This window comes from Otolemur garnettii, unplaced genomic scaffold (genome assembly GCF_000181295.1).
Source record: "Otolemur garnettii isolate 467f Iridium unplaced genomic scaffold, OtoGar3 scaffold00110, whole genome shotgun sequence".
Lineage (NCBI taxonomy): Eukaryota > Metazoa > Chordata > Mammalia > Primates > Galagidae > Otolemur > Otolemur garnettii.
In genome coordinates this window covers 6,798,511-6,816,944 of record NW_003852505.1, presented here as the reverse complement: position 1 = coordinate 6,816,944, position 18,434 = coordinate 6,798,511, and the positions used below count along the sequence as shown (strand labels likewise).

At 39.5% G+C, this 18,434-nt stretch overlaps 1 protein-coding gene across 2 annotated transcripts in view; it reads right to left on the bottom strand.

Moving 5' to 3' along the window:
• The window catches only part of GRIA3 (glutamate ionotropic receptor AMPA type subunit 3), a 315,536-nt gene that overhangs the window by 20,363 nt on the left and 276,739 nt on the right, over positions 1-18,434 (bottom strand). Inside the window, exons 13-14 of one of the 2 annotated variants that reach the window (XM_003797025.1) lie at positions 5,522-5,769; positions 4,848-4,962 (exon numbers count right to left, since the gene is read on the bottom strand). In XM_003797025.1, the coding sequence (XP_003797073.1) occupies positions 4,848-4,962; positions 5,522-5,769 (363 nt within the window). The remainder of the gene's footprint in view (positions 1-4,847; positions 4,963-5,521; positions 5,770-18,434) is intronic. The other variant, XM_003797026.1, reaches the window with a different exon arrangement.

Sequence of the window (18,434 nt, the reverse complement as noted above, 5' to 3'; positions counted from 1 at the left end):
GTTTAATCTATTCCATATCTGTTTCTGAAAATAGTAAAACTGTATTTCTCTATCATTACCAATAAGTCTTAACAAGTATGCTACCATTTATTTAAATAGTGGAGGTTTAGCTTCATAGCCCATCCTCCTCTTTCATTTCCCCATATGCCTTATAAGTTAAGATACCCTCTCACTGTACAATTCTCATTGCAGTCAAGGGGTTCAGAATGGTCCTCTTGAAACTTTCTGTTCCCATGTTCCCCAAAACACAGAGCATGTGCAGATTTTCACCTTGAAAAAATATAGACACTGGAAATCTATTTAAATCCTTGGGTAGAACTGAATGCTGGTACAGTTCTAGGGTAAGGTAGGGTAGGGTTTGTAATAACTTGTCACCTCTGTCATAAATAGCTTGTTGCACTGACCTGATCCCCTCTGATAAGGTAAGGCTAGATGGGAAAGCCAAACAGGCACGCTTTACCCAAGATTAAAGGAATGAAGTAGGGTGGGTGTAACCTGCGGCCTTGCGGATCCTCGACTGTGGCCTTTTGACTGGATCCAAATTTTACAGAACAAATTCTTTTATTCTTAAAAGGGGTACAGAAGAGAAAGAGGAAGATTTTCTTGCCTCTTTTTGGTGGCTAAAAAAGAACGATCCTGAAATCAGAAGGCCACAGTTTCCTTACCCTGGTAGAGGATCAGAAGAATGTGAAAGTTTGAGGCAACAAGCAGCTGCGGAAATGCAGGCGATAAATCCCCATTCTGCTGTGATTTACAGTGACAGACTTTCATTGGCTATGTCACAAAAGCCTGGTGATCAGGGTTTATTGCTGAAACAACCTACTGGTTCTTAATTACCACATTTGCACACATATTGTAATAAAGCACTGACACAGAAGGGTGATTTGAGGGTTAAAAATTCCCAAACCACAGCTTGAATTTACATGATCCTTGTCCTTGCATTTACAGTCCATCAAGGAAGGATCAAGGCTGCTTTGTTTAGGCCCTATTAGTCCAGGTTTGAGAAATTGGTAAAGCCAATAAGTATTTTGATTCCAGCCTATAGGACTGGTTTAAGGGCTGCCTCAGTGATTAACCTTGTTCTTAATTCTTTGTATTCAAAAAATAAAACAAAATAAATAAAATATCTATTTTTTTCCAGACAATATTCTTTTTAATATATTTTCTTTCTTTTTTAAAAAAATTTATTGTTGGGGATTCATTGAAGGTACAAGAAACCAGGTTTTGCTGACTGCATTTGTTAGGTAAAGTCCCTCTTGCAATCGTGTTGGAGTTTAAGCTCAGGCACCTTTACAACAGCCTGAAAAGTTCCTGGTTCTTTCCATAGTGTAACAACTTTTCTAGAATAGGCTCAGAATGTGTAATGCTTCATGCCAGGGAGGAAAAAGTCAACAGTTTAATATAATTGCCCATTTATCTTTATTTAAAGGTTGCAGGAGAGAGACAGAGAGATAAGTAATGCAGGTACTTTTCCCTCTCCTGGTTTCAGAGATAATAGGTATGAAATGTTTTTGAAAAAGTAAAAGCACTCATAAATGTCAGGCGTTGTGATTATTGTCATTTTGAGTAATCAGTACTGAGGGCTGGAATGACTTAAATATGCCATTTGCTTAGTAACCAAGGTAGTTGAGAATGAATCTGATTCTTATGGAAATGTATCACATGCAATCAGATTCACATTGCTCATTGGATGAGTAGATGTGATAAATTGCCATCTGCAATATTATCACAAGAGGTGTCCCTGAAAGTCAGCAGAGATTTGTGACAGCATTAGCTGTGTGACCTTCTCAAAGTCACCAACATCTCTGGATCTCACTTTCTCTGTGAAATGATGGTATATTGCACGGTCAATTGTCAAGTGAACTGGGGATAGGATGCAATGAAGAAGCGTAATTCTCAAGCCATTTTGCTCATAGAGTAAAACCTCACTGATTCGGACTAACAGAAGGGAAGGATTGTCTGAATGTGTAAAGCAAGTCCTGAATAGGTTTGAAAAATGACAGTTTTATTACTTTAAGTCCATTTTGTAATTCAAACGGACTATAAAACATTGCTTTAGTGGAAGTCCTCGTGAGAACTCCTTTAGCAGATAAGTTTATAATGAATATGATTATATCTAATAAGTGCTTCAGCATTTGAAAAAGGATTTGTTCTCTTAAGAAAAAAAATCAACCGACAGTCTAAATTCTTCATTTGCTCAACAAACCTCACTTGTTCTCATCCTTGATAACATAAACTTGTAAGCTTGTCCCTATCTAGTTCATCACAAATTAATTACAGGGCTGCAAATTAATGAGGTTTCACTGCCATTTCTGCCTCCTCCATTTATTTGTTTTTAGCATCACCACTAAGTAGTGGTGAAATAGATTCAAGTTCATCTCTTGCCCCTTCTCTTGCCCACTCTCAGAAAACAGCAGGTAGCAAGAAGGAAGAAGATAAAGGCAAGCTCCTTGGTAATCCAGAAATGGATAAGCAATCGTTGGCTATGCAGCATTGATCATACTATTATCCACAGTTGAGACAGGGGTTGACTTATTTCAAAAGATTGGCTGGAGGAATGAACAAATAAAATAATTTGATAGATGCCTGTAGGTAGCACTATGGTCAGAGAAGTTGGAACCATTTAGAATCTATTAAAATGTTTTTCTATTTGCGTATCAAAATTCAGACAATCTGGAAATTGTGAGGTGGCAATAAAGTTACTTGATAAAAACTTTGCAGCAGTACCAGCTGAGGGATAAAAAAAAGCTTGATTGCTGGTTGTAAATCACAAATATCTGGTCTAAAGTTTTGGGGTCTTCACATCCCAAAACATCTGGGTGAAAAGTAAAAATTCAGCCAAATACATGCAGATTTTTTTTTTGTTTTGTTTATGAAACATCAAACGTCTGGTTATTTGAAAACTTCTGGACACTTGGCATCATGTGGATGTTTTAGAGTCATCTTGTTATAGTCCATGGCTCCTTTTTTAACCATGCTGAGTGTGAATGATGAATTCTGAGAGCAATGCATCCAATCCAGCTCAATTTTCATTCTGCAACTCACTTCAATGATACAATTAGATTCTCCGTGCTAATAGCATGAGAAAAAGACCAGAAAGAAGGTGCTAAATACTTTGGGCATCAGGTTAGCCATTGTAAAAATCAAATGAGCCAAAAGCTTGGCTAAATTGTCAATGTCATCAGTTCACATTGGGAGGAAAGAAAGTTACTGCTTTTTGACATATAGTAAAACCTTGATTAATTGGAATCCATAAGGAATGAATGGAATTTTCAATAAGAATAGTCATTTTGTTTCATTCTTGGCTAATAATATTTTTTTCTTAAAATGCTTGTATCCACTTTCTTGCCTTAGGGAAGCAGCCTCTAAGGTCTGAGGGTCAATCCAGATGGAGAGAAGATATAGGAGAAAGAGCCGAATGTGATCTAACCACAGGTCATCTCTTGGTAAGTGATTTAAAAAAAATCAATTCCTTGCAGTCTTCTTTTTTTGGGTACTATTGCTGCTTTCTCATCAATGTGAAGCACTTGGGGGGCAATTCAGTTAGTTGGGATACTGGTTAGGTGAGTTCTGGTTAATCAAGGTTTTACAATAAAAAGCCATGCCAATGCCTGGTAAGGTTATATGCCGAAGAAAGTTGTTTTTAAATTTATTTCTTTGAAAGTGCTCTGGATCAGTGTTTCCAAACCCATATTATACTGCAGACTGGCAAACTAACTTTTCCATCAGGGTCCTGGGGGATGGAGAGGGAAAGAGAGGAGCAGAAGTGCAACCATTGTCTCTGAAGGAGAAAAGTTTTGGCTTGCCTGTCTGTTGGTCTGTGGTTGGGAAACACTGTTCTTCACTTTAAGATGCCCATAGGATCTTGGTCGTACAAGAGCTGATCATACATGCTTCGATATAATTCTCATGCCTCTTGGGCCATGGAGGATTCTGTTTTCAGGTCTGTCCTGTACTTACCCAACATGTCTTTTTCCCATGACTTGGTATTAGGTCTTCTGAGCTTGTCCCTATTTCTTGTTGCTTGGATGATGGCTATTCATTCATTCTAGCCTTGAAGAGTGTGAGGAGCCAAAGGAAAGCCAAGTAATGTGCGTTTTCTCATGATGACAGCCTGGATAACAATTAGACCTACCTGAACCAAGAACACGGCTAAAGAGAAGCCAAATCAGGGATTTATACACACACAGTATCACAGTTAGGCGACGCACCTGCTTAAATACACAAAATATCTTTGCAAAGTCTCTATATGGGATGGACTATTGAAGAAAGACCCCATTTAACTTGAAACCGAGCTTATTCTTTGGCTTTCAAGTTGAGTGGGGCCTGCTTAAATGGGCCGTCCCATACAGAGACCAACATCTCATCACTCATACACATAATTGAAGAAGCCATCCTGAATCAACCAACCAACCTCTGTGAGCAACCATCACATCCTAAAAAAAAGAAAGCTTCAACTTGATTTTTCAGTAGATGGATCTGATTTCTCACACCACGCAACTGAGGCAGGCGGGGACAGTCTCACAGGAAAGCCTTGGGCTCTTGAAAGCCTAGGGCATTTAAACCCACTTCATGGCCTTCATAAAGCAACCAGTCTGGCATGTGAGGGAAGGGAAGGGGTGTGGATGGGGAGCCTCTGTCTGGGAGTTTAAGAAGGGACCCAAGTTAGATCAAAAATGTGGGCAGTGCGCTAAAGTCTTTCTGGTTCTCAAAGCTGCCAGGCAGGGGAATAACCTGGTCATTCCACTTTATGTGTGAGTCTTGTGCTCTCTCCTCAATAATAAGATAACAGTCTTGCCGATTACTCGTCACTAAGGGTACCCGGTTGTGGTGACATTGAGGCTGACCTTGGAGTCACCGCCCCCGCTGCCGCACTCTCCTTTGTCGTACCACCATTTGTTTTTCAATTTGTCCAAGAGGCCTTGCTCATTCAGTTTTAATACTGCCAGGTTAACAGCATTTCTTGAAACGATAAAACATAACTTGTAAGAAAATGCACAAATGCTTAGGAAATCGTTAACGTATAAAAAAGGAGCACAAGAGGACAAATTGGCTAAATTTCACAGAACGTGGAGCTATAAAAATGTCTGTACAGCAAATACAGGGTTAAATATTGGAAGGTGGCATGGAGGATAACATTTGCTCAAAACTGAAGTGTGCGGGATGGGGAAATTGTCTTTGAGAAAAAAAGTAACAAGAACACCACATCCATGCAATTAACATTCGTCACATATGGCACCATAACTTGGCTTTTACCATTTAAATTGAAAAAGCCGTTGAACTGTAAAATTAAAACAGCAACAAACAGTCAGAGAGGACAACACAGAGAGAGAACATTAAAAAAATGGATGCATTAAATAGATGAAACCATAATTTACCGTCTTATTTAACTCCATGGAATATTGTAGATTTTAAACGTTTAAGTTACCTCAAAATCCACAAGAAAGAAAATGACAACAAAATGCATCAGGGTAGGTGGAATACTATAACAACACGGATATTGTTATATTATTCCACCCACCTTAATGCTGAGCCTTTAGGGGTTGCCACACCATAGCCTTTGGAATCCAGATTTCCACCAACTTTCATCGTATCACACGGTTTTCTCTGCTCAATGTACTCATTCATGGTTGACTCCAGCAGGAAGGCGAACTTTCCCTTGGACTTTCGCACTCGGGCCACTCCGTCTGCTGTTGTTTTGGTAAACACAGATGGCTCTGCTGATTTCATGTAAGACCACATTTTCTCGTACACAGCAATTTTGGATCTCTGCACCAAAAAGAATAGAGTTCTTAGAGCTGCCAGATACTCAGTCTGGAAGAGGCCTTAGTGTGGTAGTTTTCAAACCTTTTTGCTTACAATCCACCATAAGAAAAACATGCTACAGTGCAACCTAGTAGACACATTCCTACATGTGTAAACATGTTTCTGAAGGAGGTTTCTCAAAACCACATTCACCCTTGCTACATGTGATGTCTCTGATATCTTCTATTCCGGTTCACTTAAAAAATGTTGCTCAGTACGCACTACATATTGATAAATTTCATGGCAGCACTAATTGGTTACAATGTGGTTTGAAAAACACTTTTTTAGTTGAATCTTCCGCTCAAAGAAATCTCCCCTACAATAAGCCTGGTGTGGTAGCTCATACCTGTAATCTTAGCCCCCTGGGAGGCTGAAGTGGGAGGATCACTTGAACTTAAGAGTTTGAGACCAGCCTGTGCAAGAGCAGCTAAAAATAGAAAAAAAAAAAAAGCCAGGTGTGGTGGCAAACACCTGTAGTTCCAGCGACTTGGGAAGCTGAGGCACAAGGATCTCTTGAACCAAGAGTTTGCTGTGAGCTAGGCTGATGTCAGGGCACTCTAGCCTGGGATGAAGAAAGGAAAAGAAGGGAGGGAGGAAGAAAGGAAGGAGAGACAGAGAGAGGGAGAGGGAGAGAGAGATCTCCCTTCAATATCCTGCTATGCATTTATCCTGTACCTGCCTAACAAAAGACCATTGGAAGGGAATGTATAATAATTTTACTCAGCCTACTCTAACATGGGATGTCAATTACTATAAGAAAATACTTCCTTATTATGAGCTGATCCCTTTAGTATATTGTCTGCTAGAACTTTGTGAAGCAATTTTTTCCCTTGTTTTACATGTGAATTCTTCAAATATTGCAAGGCTTTTACTATGTGCCCCACCCACATCTCTTCATCAGGTGAAACTCCATCAGAACTCTCACAACTTTGGTCTTTCAACCATAGGCACATTCTAGTTGGTGACTTTTCTTAAATTGGAGTGTCTAGAAATAAATACAACACCCCAAATAAATGCAGAACAGAGTGAAGAAAAAACAAAACCCTGTTTCCTTCTTGTTATTGGAGCATTGTTTTCTATCAATGGTGCTGGAGTTTGCATTACTGTATTTAGTCATTTATTCTTTCAACAAATATTGATTGAGCACCTGCTATGGATAAAGCATGCTGCTGGGGGTATGAAACGTATATTAGAGCGAATAGAGTGCTTTATCTAACTCAGGTTGAGGCCAACCCCAAACGTCTAGCTCTTTCTACCAAACTAAATCTCCCATATCTTTACCTTTTTGAATTTTGCCTTTACTCTCAATAAATTTCATCTCAATGCAGGTGGTCCTTAGAATATTTACTAAATGTTTACTGTGTGACTAGCCTTATGTCAGTCATTTTGGAGAATATATAAAAGAAGTGTAGACTCAATGGCCCCAGAACTTCCAATTTAGTGGGAGCTAGGTCCTTAGAAATTAAAACCCTAGACAAAAGTCTTAAGGCAATATTTGACCAGAGGTAAGATAGCATGGCAGACACCATAAAAATATACCGTGTTTTCAAGTATCCTTTGATGGGGTTTCCTGGCCCCCAGTGCAACTTTTTTGACTATTTGTTTAGTTACTTTTCTCTGGATTTCAGGTGGCTGCGTTGCATTTTTCTTGAGGCCTGCTTGGACCTGTCCAAATAATTTCAAGGGGCTATAATACCCAGAGCTATCACTATGAAGATTAAACATTGTATCTATGGCAATCAGATCCTCACAGTGGCACTCACTGAGTCACTGCAACTGTTCGCTGAGATAGAAACCTGTTTTATTTGCATAAAGTACAGCAAAAAGTAGCCAGTATGGCTGAAGTGGTAAGGAACAAGTGGTAAGGAATAGAACTCATAATAGATCTTATAAGGCCCTATAGGTTATGATAAAAAGTTTCGATTTATTTTATATGTTATAGGAAACTATTGGAAGATTTTGAGGGAGTGTGTGATAAGATCTGATTTAATTTTTTAAAGGATTACTCTGAATTCTATCAGTAAACCACCTAACATCCAAGCTAGAAGGTTTGGTTAATAAAACAATTTCTAAGCATTGTAATGAAATATATTGTCAGTGACTTACTTTACTTTATTTCAGTAGAATTTCCTGGTCAGATGCCCCCCAAAATTTAAAAAGTAAATAATTTAGATACACAGAAAGATATAAAAATAATGTAAGAACACTTGTGTACCTGCCACAAAGCTTAAAAAATGAAACATTGTGAAGTTAGTTGAAGTCCACTTATCTTTCCCTCCACAATTGCATACCCCTCCCTACTCATCAAAAGTAACCACTATACTGAATTTGATTTTTATTATTCCCTTGTACCTCTTTATACTTTTACTGGAGTAAACATATTTCCTTTATAATGGCTGTATATAGCCTGTCAATCTATGGATGTACTATATGCTATTTACCCAATCTCTTTTTGAAGGACTCTTAGATCAGTTCCAATCAATACTGAACACTCTAGTGGGTATGGATTTTTGTGCATTTTTTAAAAGTGGTATCTTGTGTTCTTTATCTTGGCCCAGTTGGACCTGAGTATGAGGTGGGGATTAGGGTATAGTATTTGGGCAGGCTTCAGGCCTATCTGTCTTTTAGTAACTATTTGCAAACAGGCCATTGCTTCCAAAGACAAATTTGTAAGTCAAGGGCAAAGGGGTCCATGAATTCTGATCTAAGTGCACTATAATTTGGATTCATTTACTTCATCATTTACTTGAGCTCTTTGATTGCTGATACAGGTTCAAAGGTTTATTCCTTTAGGTAATGATGCATTTCTAGGAGAATAAATAGAAGTGCTTAAAGCAGACCCTTTAAATGTGTGTGGTGTACATACAGCAGATATTAATGAATGCAGTAAATGACAAGTTAGTTAGTGGCAGAAATGATTGGGCTCTGGGGTTGATGATTAAATTCTGAAAGAGGTTAGAAGGGGGGAGAGGAAATGGCTCATAAGTGAGAGAAATTAAGCTGGAACATTTATCTTTCTAACTAGTATTTAAGTGACAGTATAACATTTAGACCCAAAAGAAGAAGAAGAAGAAAAAAATCACGGGCATTTTCTTTTCTTTTCTTTCTTTCTTTCTCCAATCTGTCTTATTTTGGCTGAAATACCAAAGGCAATAAAAGGGATTTAATCTTAGCTCAATCATGTGGGAGAAATTAAAAAAATTATAGGCAGGATGTATAATAACAAGTTCATTTTTCTCCAATCTGGTACAATTCATTTCTTTCATCCCACAGAGCACCATTTTGTGTCTAAGAAGGAAGAAACAACAGTTATGCAGCGAGGCCGTGAGGAATTCTCATAGCACTGTTAGATAATTAGCAAATGAAATTCAAAGGAGAAATACATTAATGGAGGAGGAACGGACTAACTCAAAACAACAGATCGGGGAGAGCCCTAGCATAAATGGATTCAACAGTAATGGTACCGCCTATTTGTAATAAATCATGACAGTCAAAGATATGAGGAAATCTGTTTTTTTTTTTTTTTTTTTTTTTTTTGTGGAAGTAAAAATTTGAGACTTGGGCCCTGGTGAGTCTAGTGCACGGAAGCCCACTACTCGTACTTTGTATAGCTTTGCAGTGGTGTGGGCCACACCTAGTCATTGTATACGCAGTAGTTTCTTAGGGATAAAAGGATTCTTCTGAAGACCTAGGTGAGTACGAGGTAACTATAGTGCAGTGGATAAGAATGCAGAGTCAGACTGCCTGGGTTTGAATCCTACTTTCCAGTACATAATTATGTGACTCAATTTCCTTATCCATAAAATGGAATAGTTTTTTAAAAAGTGTCTAATTCAGAGGTTTATTGGGAGAGCCTGGAATACAGGAAGCAGCGAAAAACATTAAGTATTTTTATAGCCAAAAAAATCCTAATTTGCTTTAGTGGCAGAATTTATCTTAATAGCATTATAAATTACTATACTTCAGTACAGTAATGGAATCATTACTTCATTTTATGAAGGAAATCATATGCTTAAATATTATTCACGTATTGGGGTCTCCAAACATATCCCTATTGAATGTCCCTAGTCTGCCATCAATAAAAGTCATTATCATTTGGCTTGGGATTTTAAACATTTTCTTGGTGGAGGAAAATGAGTAGGATAGCAAATTTCCCTTTTAAATTTATGTTTTATAGTTTAGTTGAGGTTTATACATGAAAATCCTCATTAACGAGAACACTGCTACTGGGGAGACGTGGTGAATACAATTTTCTGTTTTCCTATGAGTTAAAATAGAATATCCGCTTCGTCAGTAGGCCATCCAGTTGGAGTCAGTAGAGTAAGAGAATTTTAGAGCTAGAAGGCACCTTAAACACCATCTTGTACAGCCTTTTACCTAATTAATCCATAGCTTTTCTGCTGTGGTGAGGCACTCCTTAGCTCACAGGAGAGTCAAGAGGTTGCTTATTCCATGATGGGACAGTACAAGTTGATGGAAAGTTCTTTTTGTTTGGCTGACATACTCCCTGTAAACCTCTCTGTTCCAATCCTACTTCTGCCTTCTGCTTGATTTAGAAAGTCCTTGGTCTTTGCTTCCATTTCTTCATTGTAGGTAGCATTGATTATATCGCTTTGTAATGGTCATCCCTAGCTGAATCTGAGCTCCTTGAGAACAGGGATTATGTCTTCTTCGTCTCAGCATCCCCAGGGTCTAGCATAATGCCTGGCACATGGTAAAACTCTTACTGTGTGTCTGTGGAATGAATGAATGTTATAATTGAAGTGCCATCCGCTGGTCCTAATTCTTCCCTCTGGAGTGATACAGAATAAATATGAGGTGAGACAATTAAGTTCATGAACTCATTCCAGAAAAAGTGGTACATACGTCATTGCTGAATATCACTATGGTCACCTTTGAGGTGCTCCCCTTGGGAAGCTAGGCACTGATGCCAGTGCCTAGTCCACCCTTCAAAGCAGTTTTTTCTGGAATGGCCATCACAGTTGTCATTCTACTAGGTCAGACAATTAAGTTCTCAAACTCATCCTAGAAAAACTGCTACATACCTCATTGTAGGATATCACTATGGTCACCTTGGAAGTACTCCCCTTGGCCATCTGGTGACCATAGCGATATTCAGCAGTAAAGTACATAGTATTATTTCTAGGAAATGTTTGCAAACTTAATTGTCAGACCTTGCATGATCTCTTTCCCACATAACGTACAGCCCTAAGTCTAGTGCCATAGTATCACCTGGTAATTGCCTCTTTTGTAAGCTAAACATTTTCAGGGACTTAATTTGTTACTTATATGACATGAATTCCAGCCAACTACCCTCTTCTGGTCATAATCTTCTAGGTGCTGTGTGTGTGTATTTTTTTTTTTAAGACAGAGTCTTATTCTGTTGCCCTGGGCAGAGTGCAAGGGCATCATCACAGTTCATTGTAAGCTCGAACACCTGGGATCAAGCAATCCTCCTGCCTCAGCCTTCCAAGTAACTGGGACTACAGCTGCTTGCCACTACATTTGGCTGAATTTTCTATTTTTAGTAGAGATGGGGTCTCACTCTTGCTCAGGCTGGGCATGAACTCCTGGGCTCAATTTATCCTCCTGCCTCAGCCTCCTAGAGTACTAGGACTCTAGGCATTAGCCACTGTACCCAGTCTAGATATTTCTTAATTTTTTAAAGTTTCTTCTAACCAGCAGCCCCCAAAATTGACTGTAATATACTTGATATAGAGGCACTAACACAAAGGACAAGGGAAACATCTCTTCTCATGATCTGGACAAAAGCACATTTTTTCACTTTGACAGAATTCAACATACCCTTTTCTATACATTGATAGCACACAATTAACTAAAATTAAGTGAATTTAGTTCCATAAAGGGGTGAACTTTATGGCAAGAATGCTACCTGCCACACAGCATTCCTTATTCTGAGAGGTCTTAGATTTGCCATTATTAAAGGCAAAAAAACTTAAATCTTAAATCTGAGTTAAAAATCTCTCAACCTTGTATTTGTAGAAGGCAATTTCTGGTTGCCAACTTGATGGTATACATCCCATCTCATTTAAACCCACAGCAGCCCTGTGGGGTAGGTGCGGCAGTTAGTGTTTGTTTCCTGCTTAATTCCCCAGCAGTGTCTGAGCCAAGTAGGGCTCAATAAGTATTTGTTGAGTGAAAGAATAAATTCTCATTTTATAATGACAGAATAAAGGATGAGGGAAGGTAAATGCAATGTCAGTGCTCCTGGTGCCATGGCGGGCTTTAGCATACCTGCTCATTTCCATCAATTTACTCCAGAATCACTACCCATCAAGACTGGGAGAAACTCTGTGCTTACCAGGCAAATACAGGGTGTCCCACAAGTTGCCATACATAGGAAAAAAAGCATAACAACAGATACCTTGGAATGTGCTTACTATGAGTGGGAGAGAAGACTTCGTGTATGCGTAGAAAGCGGTGGCCAATAGGTAGAGAATATTTGGTAAATAGTTTCTAAAATTTTGTAATGGATATCTTGTAAATAAAGGTACATTTAGCTACAAATCTCTCCCACGTGTATGGCAACTTTGGGGACACCAGGGAGTTTCCACATAAGTCCCAAGCAGAATGTGACCTCATACATAGAAATTCAAAGATTTTCCACGGCCACATCGCCAACTTGCCACAGGTCACATAGCTATGAAAAAAAAAGTCTGAGAAACCATTCAAGTCAGCTGAATTCAAGGCTAAGACAGAGCTCTCCCCTACAACCCCAGCCCCTTTGGCTCTTGTACTGGTGATATCTTTTTTGATGAAAGACAGCAATTCACCTTCAAAAACATTTTTTACTTCTTGTCCAAGATTTTTTTTTTTGTTTTTTTGCAATTGGTAAATTGTAATCCCCTCTCCAATCCCCTCCCACTAAGGGACTGGAATAAGTGAACAGGCTTGTTACTCACGGTAACTCTGCTACAGGCCCCTAGTGTCTAACTTTACCACGTGAAGGCATCAGAGCAATTTGAGGCAGAAGAGGAAGAACACATTTGGCTTGCCAAATGCATCGAACACATGTTTCTCTTCCACATCTGCTTTGAAGAAATCAATAGCTCTGATGAGGTGCACTTGGAAAAAGGAATCATTGAGTTTCACAACTTTTTCCCCCTAAAGCAAAGGAAATAGTTTCCATTTTGATTTGGAACAAGGCACACAGGAAATGATTTCATTTCTAAAGCATGGCCCAAATCCCAGTTTCATTGTCAGTCTTTCCTTCACTTCGGTTCATACATTTTTAAACATTCAGGCAAGTACTGCTTGTCAGTTTCCTTTTGCTTTGGACAATTAGCAACAGCCGTGAGACTGTGTATTTGTGAAAACAGGGGAAAGAGAGGAAAGAAATGCTGGTTTCTATTCTTGGCCTTTCTGGTGATGTGTTATGAGCCTGGCTGAGTTATTTTGAGGGCTGGGCTTTTAGATAACTTCAGTGGAGTTTGAGGTCACCTTTAGCCTAGACATTGAGTTTTGCCCTCAAATGTCAAGTACTCATTCCAAATGCCTTTGATTAACATTTTCAGACTGTGTTGTCAAGCCCAGGGACAGGTTTCCTTCCAACTCAGGAAGTGCTGCTTCAGATGTCTTCTTTCCAAAGGTGCAGGTGACACCAACTAAGTTTCCAGTGACCTTTCTAGTGTCTCACTGTGGCATGCAAAGTCAGATTACTATTTTTAATTATTCTACGGCTTCTCTTGTCAAGTCAGAGTAAGCATATTCCAATCGGTTGAAAGTATTAATTAGCACCAGTGGCTATATGATTTTGAAAGCCAGAGTCAACACACTCTTGGAAAAAACTTTTCGAAGGTCCCGTTGCTCTACTCTGGGAGAACAGAGGAAGGGACACAGTATCCTTCATCCCTTTGGCTCTCAGCCTTGATTTTACCCCTCAAGAGACATTTGGCAGCATCTAGAGACTTTTTCTTCGTCACAACTTGGGGAGGGGAGTGCTACTGGTATTTAGTGGGTAGAAGCCAGTGACGCTGCATTCCACACAAGGCAGAGGACAGCTACTACAACAGGAATTATCGGCTCCAAGTGTCAACAATGCTGAGGCTGAGAGAACCCTGTTGTATAGACGTTGATGAAGTCACCATTAAGTGTGTGTGGGGGGACATAGCCATCTCATAACTAAAATTTGAGCACACATTTTATTACAGGCTCTATTTTAAATATTTTTACAAGCGTTGACTCATATAATCCTCATGACAACTGTATGAAATAGACTTTATTCTCACTATGTCACCCCATTTAAAAAATCCAGAAATAGAGGTACAGAGAAGCAAAGTATCTTGCCCAAGGCCACACAGCTGGCACATGGTAGAGCTGGGTACCCACTCATGTCGGTTCTAGAGCCTGTGCTCTCTGACAGTATGCTATTCTCAGATAGGCTAAGGGATGACTGTAAGTCATATGATAAGGCTGGGCCAAGGCCACATAAATTCTGTTGGAAATGATTCCTAGACTTCAGCATAACTTCAAGGGGTATATTTCTGTTATTCCCACCCTCCAAAGTGACATCGAAGAACCAAGCTGTCTTACTCTTAACCTACATGAAAACCCTACTTTTATTTATTTATTTATTTTTTTATTGAATGGTAACTATGTACATTAATGCACTTCTGGGGTACAGTGTGGGGTTTTCACATGCAATCTGAAATACTTCCATCAAACTGGTCAACACAGCCTTCATGTCATTTTCTCAGTTATTGTTTTAAAACGTTCACATTCTACTCTTAGAAAGATTCACTTGTACCCCTATAAGATAAACCTCAGAAGTGATCCCTCCAAATCCCCTCCAAAATCCTACTTTTAAACCAGAAGTTGACAAACTCTTTCGTCTCCTTATTTTGAAACTGATAATATATACACATGGACTAGCGCGGGTATTATCAAGTGAGACTGTGAGTAAACTTTATTATTCCAGATACTCCTCCGTTTTCACTCCTCTGCCTGAGCAGTACCACTTCCTCCTCATTTGCCATACCAGGTACCAGCTGATCTTCCCCCACCCCACCCGGCACACAGAATAGGGTTAGAAACAGTCACGCTGAGGTATAAACGATGGAAATGGCTGAAAGTTCCCCTTGCAGGAGAACTTGTGTTTTAGCAAAGATCAAAACACAGCTAAGGAAGTGACAGCCTAAGGGTGAACACATCATCTGGGTAGGGGAGAGGAACGTGTATGTGTGTGTGTGTGTGTGCACATTTTCTGGACCCAGAATGGGCCACAGAGGAAAGTGTGCCTGCCACCCCCTTTCACTACTAACCAGAGCAAAGCCTCACATCCCCCGACTCCCAGGCAAGGAATGCCTCCAGGCCTACTATCACTATTGTATACTCTCGGGTCATTTTCCCTCAGCCTGCTAGAGTTCTAGTTTTTAATGAAATGTCATCTTCAGCAATCCACAGCCTATCACCCTTGACCAATTGGATTTTTTTCTTTCCAACTACATTTTTACTTTCTATAATTAAGACATTTCAAAGAGGAGTTTAATATTGTTGTTATTTTTAAATCCATTAATTGTAGTGCAGAGGCCAAACCTGGCAGTGCAGATCCTAGGAAAAGAGAGGAAAAGATGTTCTTCTACACATAGTAAGAAGAAAAATCTATCCTGAAATTGTAGTATTTTGTGCTTCCTCTGTGGATGTTTTTTCCAGGTCCCTAGAGCAAGAATTATTTTCATGCTAAGGGGGAGAAAAGCAATGAAGAAGAGAAGAAGCAGTTTGCTCAGGGACATCCGGAAGAGCCCATATTTTTCACTTAGTGTTTTTTTGAAGAGTTAGTTTCCCAAAAGGTGAGCTGGAATTAATCTGATGAGAAGTTCTGTTAAAGCCAACTCATGTATTCTCCGTCTGTAAGGAATATATACCTGGGAAGCTCCTATCACTGCTTTTGTGATTCTGATTTAATTGGCTTTACATGGGGCCAACATTCCAACATTAAAAAGAAATGCTTCCTATGTGATTCTAATATTTAAACTGGGTTTAGAATAATCAACCATAGCAACAACTAGGTAACAGGTAGCTCATTAATACTGACAATGAGAGGCTACTGTTTATTAAGCACTTACACGCACCAGGAATACACATAACGTGCATCATCACTAATTTATAAAGTGGCCTTGTGAAATCACATTATCTCCATTTTACCGAGGAGGCAACTAATGCTTATAGAAGTTATTTTAGCTGTCCAGGATGATATATCTAGTTAAATTTCTAGCCCTCACTTCACTAAACTTCACAGTCATTTATTCAGCTGCTTATCTGACATCTTTGCTTGGGTATCTCCAAGCCATTTCCAACTTAGCATGGCCTAAATGGACCTCCTGATTCTTCTTACTCCTCTGCTGTTCACCAGCAGAGAAAATGGCAGCACCTTCCAATCTGTCCAGCTGTTCAGGTCAAATCTTCATAGTCATCCTTGACTACTTACTTTGGTCTCACATTCCACCCTGCCAGCTCTGTCTATATTCAAAATGCAACCATCTCCATCCCAATCCAAGCCAATCATTCTTCACCTGAGATATTGCAATCGCTTTCTAAATGGTCTTCCTGCTTCTCAACTTTTGGCCTTTGCAATAGCAGTCTGAGTGATCCTTTTGCACATAAATTGGGTCTTGCAATTCCTCTGCTCAAAGCCTTCTAAATGACGTTCTATCAGGCAGAATAAAATCCACAGTTTTTACCACGGCCGGTCCTCCTTGTAGCCATCATTTCTTACCACCCTTTCCCTGGCTCACTCCCCTCCAGCTGCAGGGGCCCTTTTCTTCAAAGCTGCCAAGCACATTCTCATGTGAGGGCCTTTGCCCATCTGTTTCATCTAGAATACTTTTCTCTCCACCCCATTCCACCTCAGGCTTGCATGGGCTGCTCTCTCAGGTTGTTCAGGTGTCGGGTCAAAAGTCAGAAGGGTCTTCCATAGTCAGCCAGGATGAAGAAGCATTCCCCCCTAAATATCTTATCTCCTCACCTCCTTTTTTTAATTACACTTAACACCAACCAAAACATATATTTTATTTGGAACATTTGTTAAGTTTTTCTCTCACTGTAATGAGCACAAGGACTTTTAGCACTTCTAACAGTGGCTGTCACTAGCACGTGCTCAGTAAATATTAACTGAATGAATAAGTGAAGAGCTGAGATTTAAATCCAGATCATTTGACACCAAAATATGTATTTTTGCCCTTCTCTCTCCTTTCAGAACTTACAGAGGTAAAGTGATCATTCCAAGGTTGCATAGATGTGAAGTGACAGAATTAGTTTTCAAATCTAGGTCTGTTGGCCTCCCAGACACGTGCTTTTTCTATTACCACACACTGCCTCCCAGTGGAGAAATTGCTAGTGACGACATTAACCAAAATGTCAGTGAATTAAGTGAAGTTTCATGCTTTCTGCCTGACTCGCACAAGTTACATAAATTTCTCCAAGACCCTAAAGATTTTCTCTGAAATGGAGGTAGCATAATTTAATGGGGCAATCCATATAAAGCACCCAGCATAGTGTCTGGCATATAGTAAGTCCTCAATAAAATAGATCATGCTTTTAAGGCAAATGAGAGGGTAACTTAACCCATACCCACCACCTCCGTATGATTTGGTTTGTTTGAGAATTTGTGCCAGAAGAATACTGGAGGGAAGGGGAATCAAGATGGGTCTTGGGAAGGGCAGGCAAGGCGTTGTGCCACCCAGGTAAGTCAGGAGGCACTGGAGGGTATGGGTACATGTGGGTGGCAGGAAGGATGGTGATAGGTTAAGTGCTGTCAGTTCTACTGAGGCACAGACTAGAATCAAAGCTAACTCACTAGATCAGTGGTTCTCACCCTGTGGGTTGCAACCCACCCCTTTGGGGGTCGAACAACCCTTTCACAGGGGTTGCCTAAATACATCCTTTATATCAGAGATTTACATTATGATTCATAACGGTAGCAAATGGTAGCAAAATTACAGTTATGAAGTAGCAATGAAAATAATTTTATGGTTGGGGGTCACCACAACATGAGGAACTGTATTAAAGGGTCACAGCATTAGGAAGGTTGAGAACCACTGCACTAGATGCTTGGCAGGGAATACCTTATAAAGACAAAGGGGAGCACTAAAATGTTCTATTTCAATATAGTCACATTTCACCTTCCCCTGTGACTCTCAATTTTAAACAGTTGGGTTTAGATTTAAGTCTTTTCTTCCTTGCTGTGTTACAAGCATTCTGGTAAGTATTATTTCTAAAGGTGATACATTGATTTTAAAAAAATAGCTGGCTAGGGTTTTGTCTGGCAAACACATTGAGTGTGCAAGCTACAGGAAAATTGATTTCCTGGCACACATTGTGTGTCATGGAAGCTCAAGTTACAGAATCTTCTGGAAAGTATAGCAAGTGGTAATAACTTCAGGAAATGATTAGGTGTTACTAATCTTCACCATTGGGATCAAGACAATAGTCTCCACATATTAAATGGAATATAAAGCTACTAATTTGCTGTTATTTTATTTAGGGAAGTAGTCAGATAGCCACTTAATCTGATACCCACACTCCAACATAAATCAACATACTTCTTTATGCCCTCAATCTTCATACTCAGGCCTTGGTACCAAACTATGGGTTTTTTTTTTTTCTGCCTT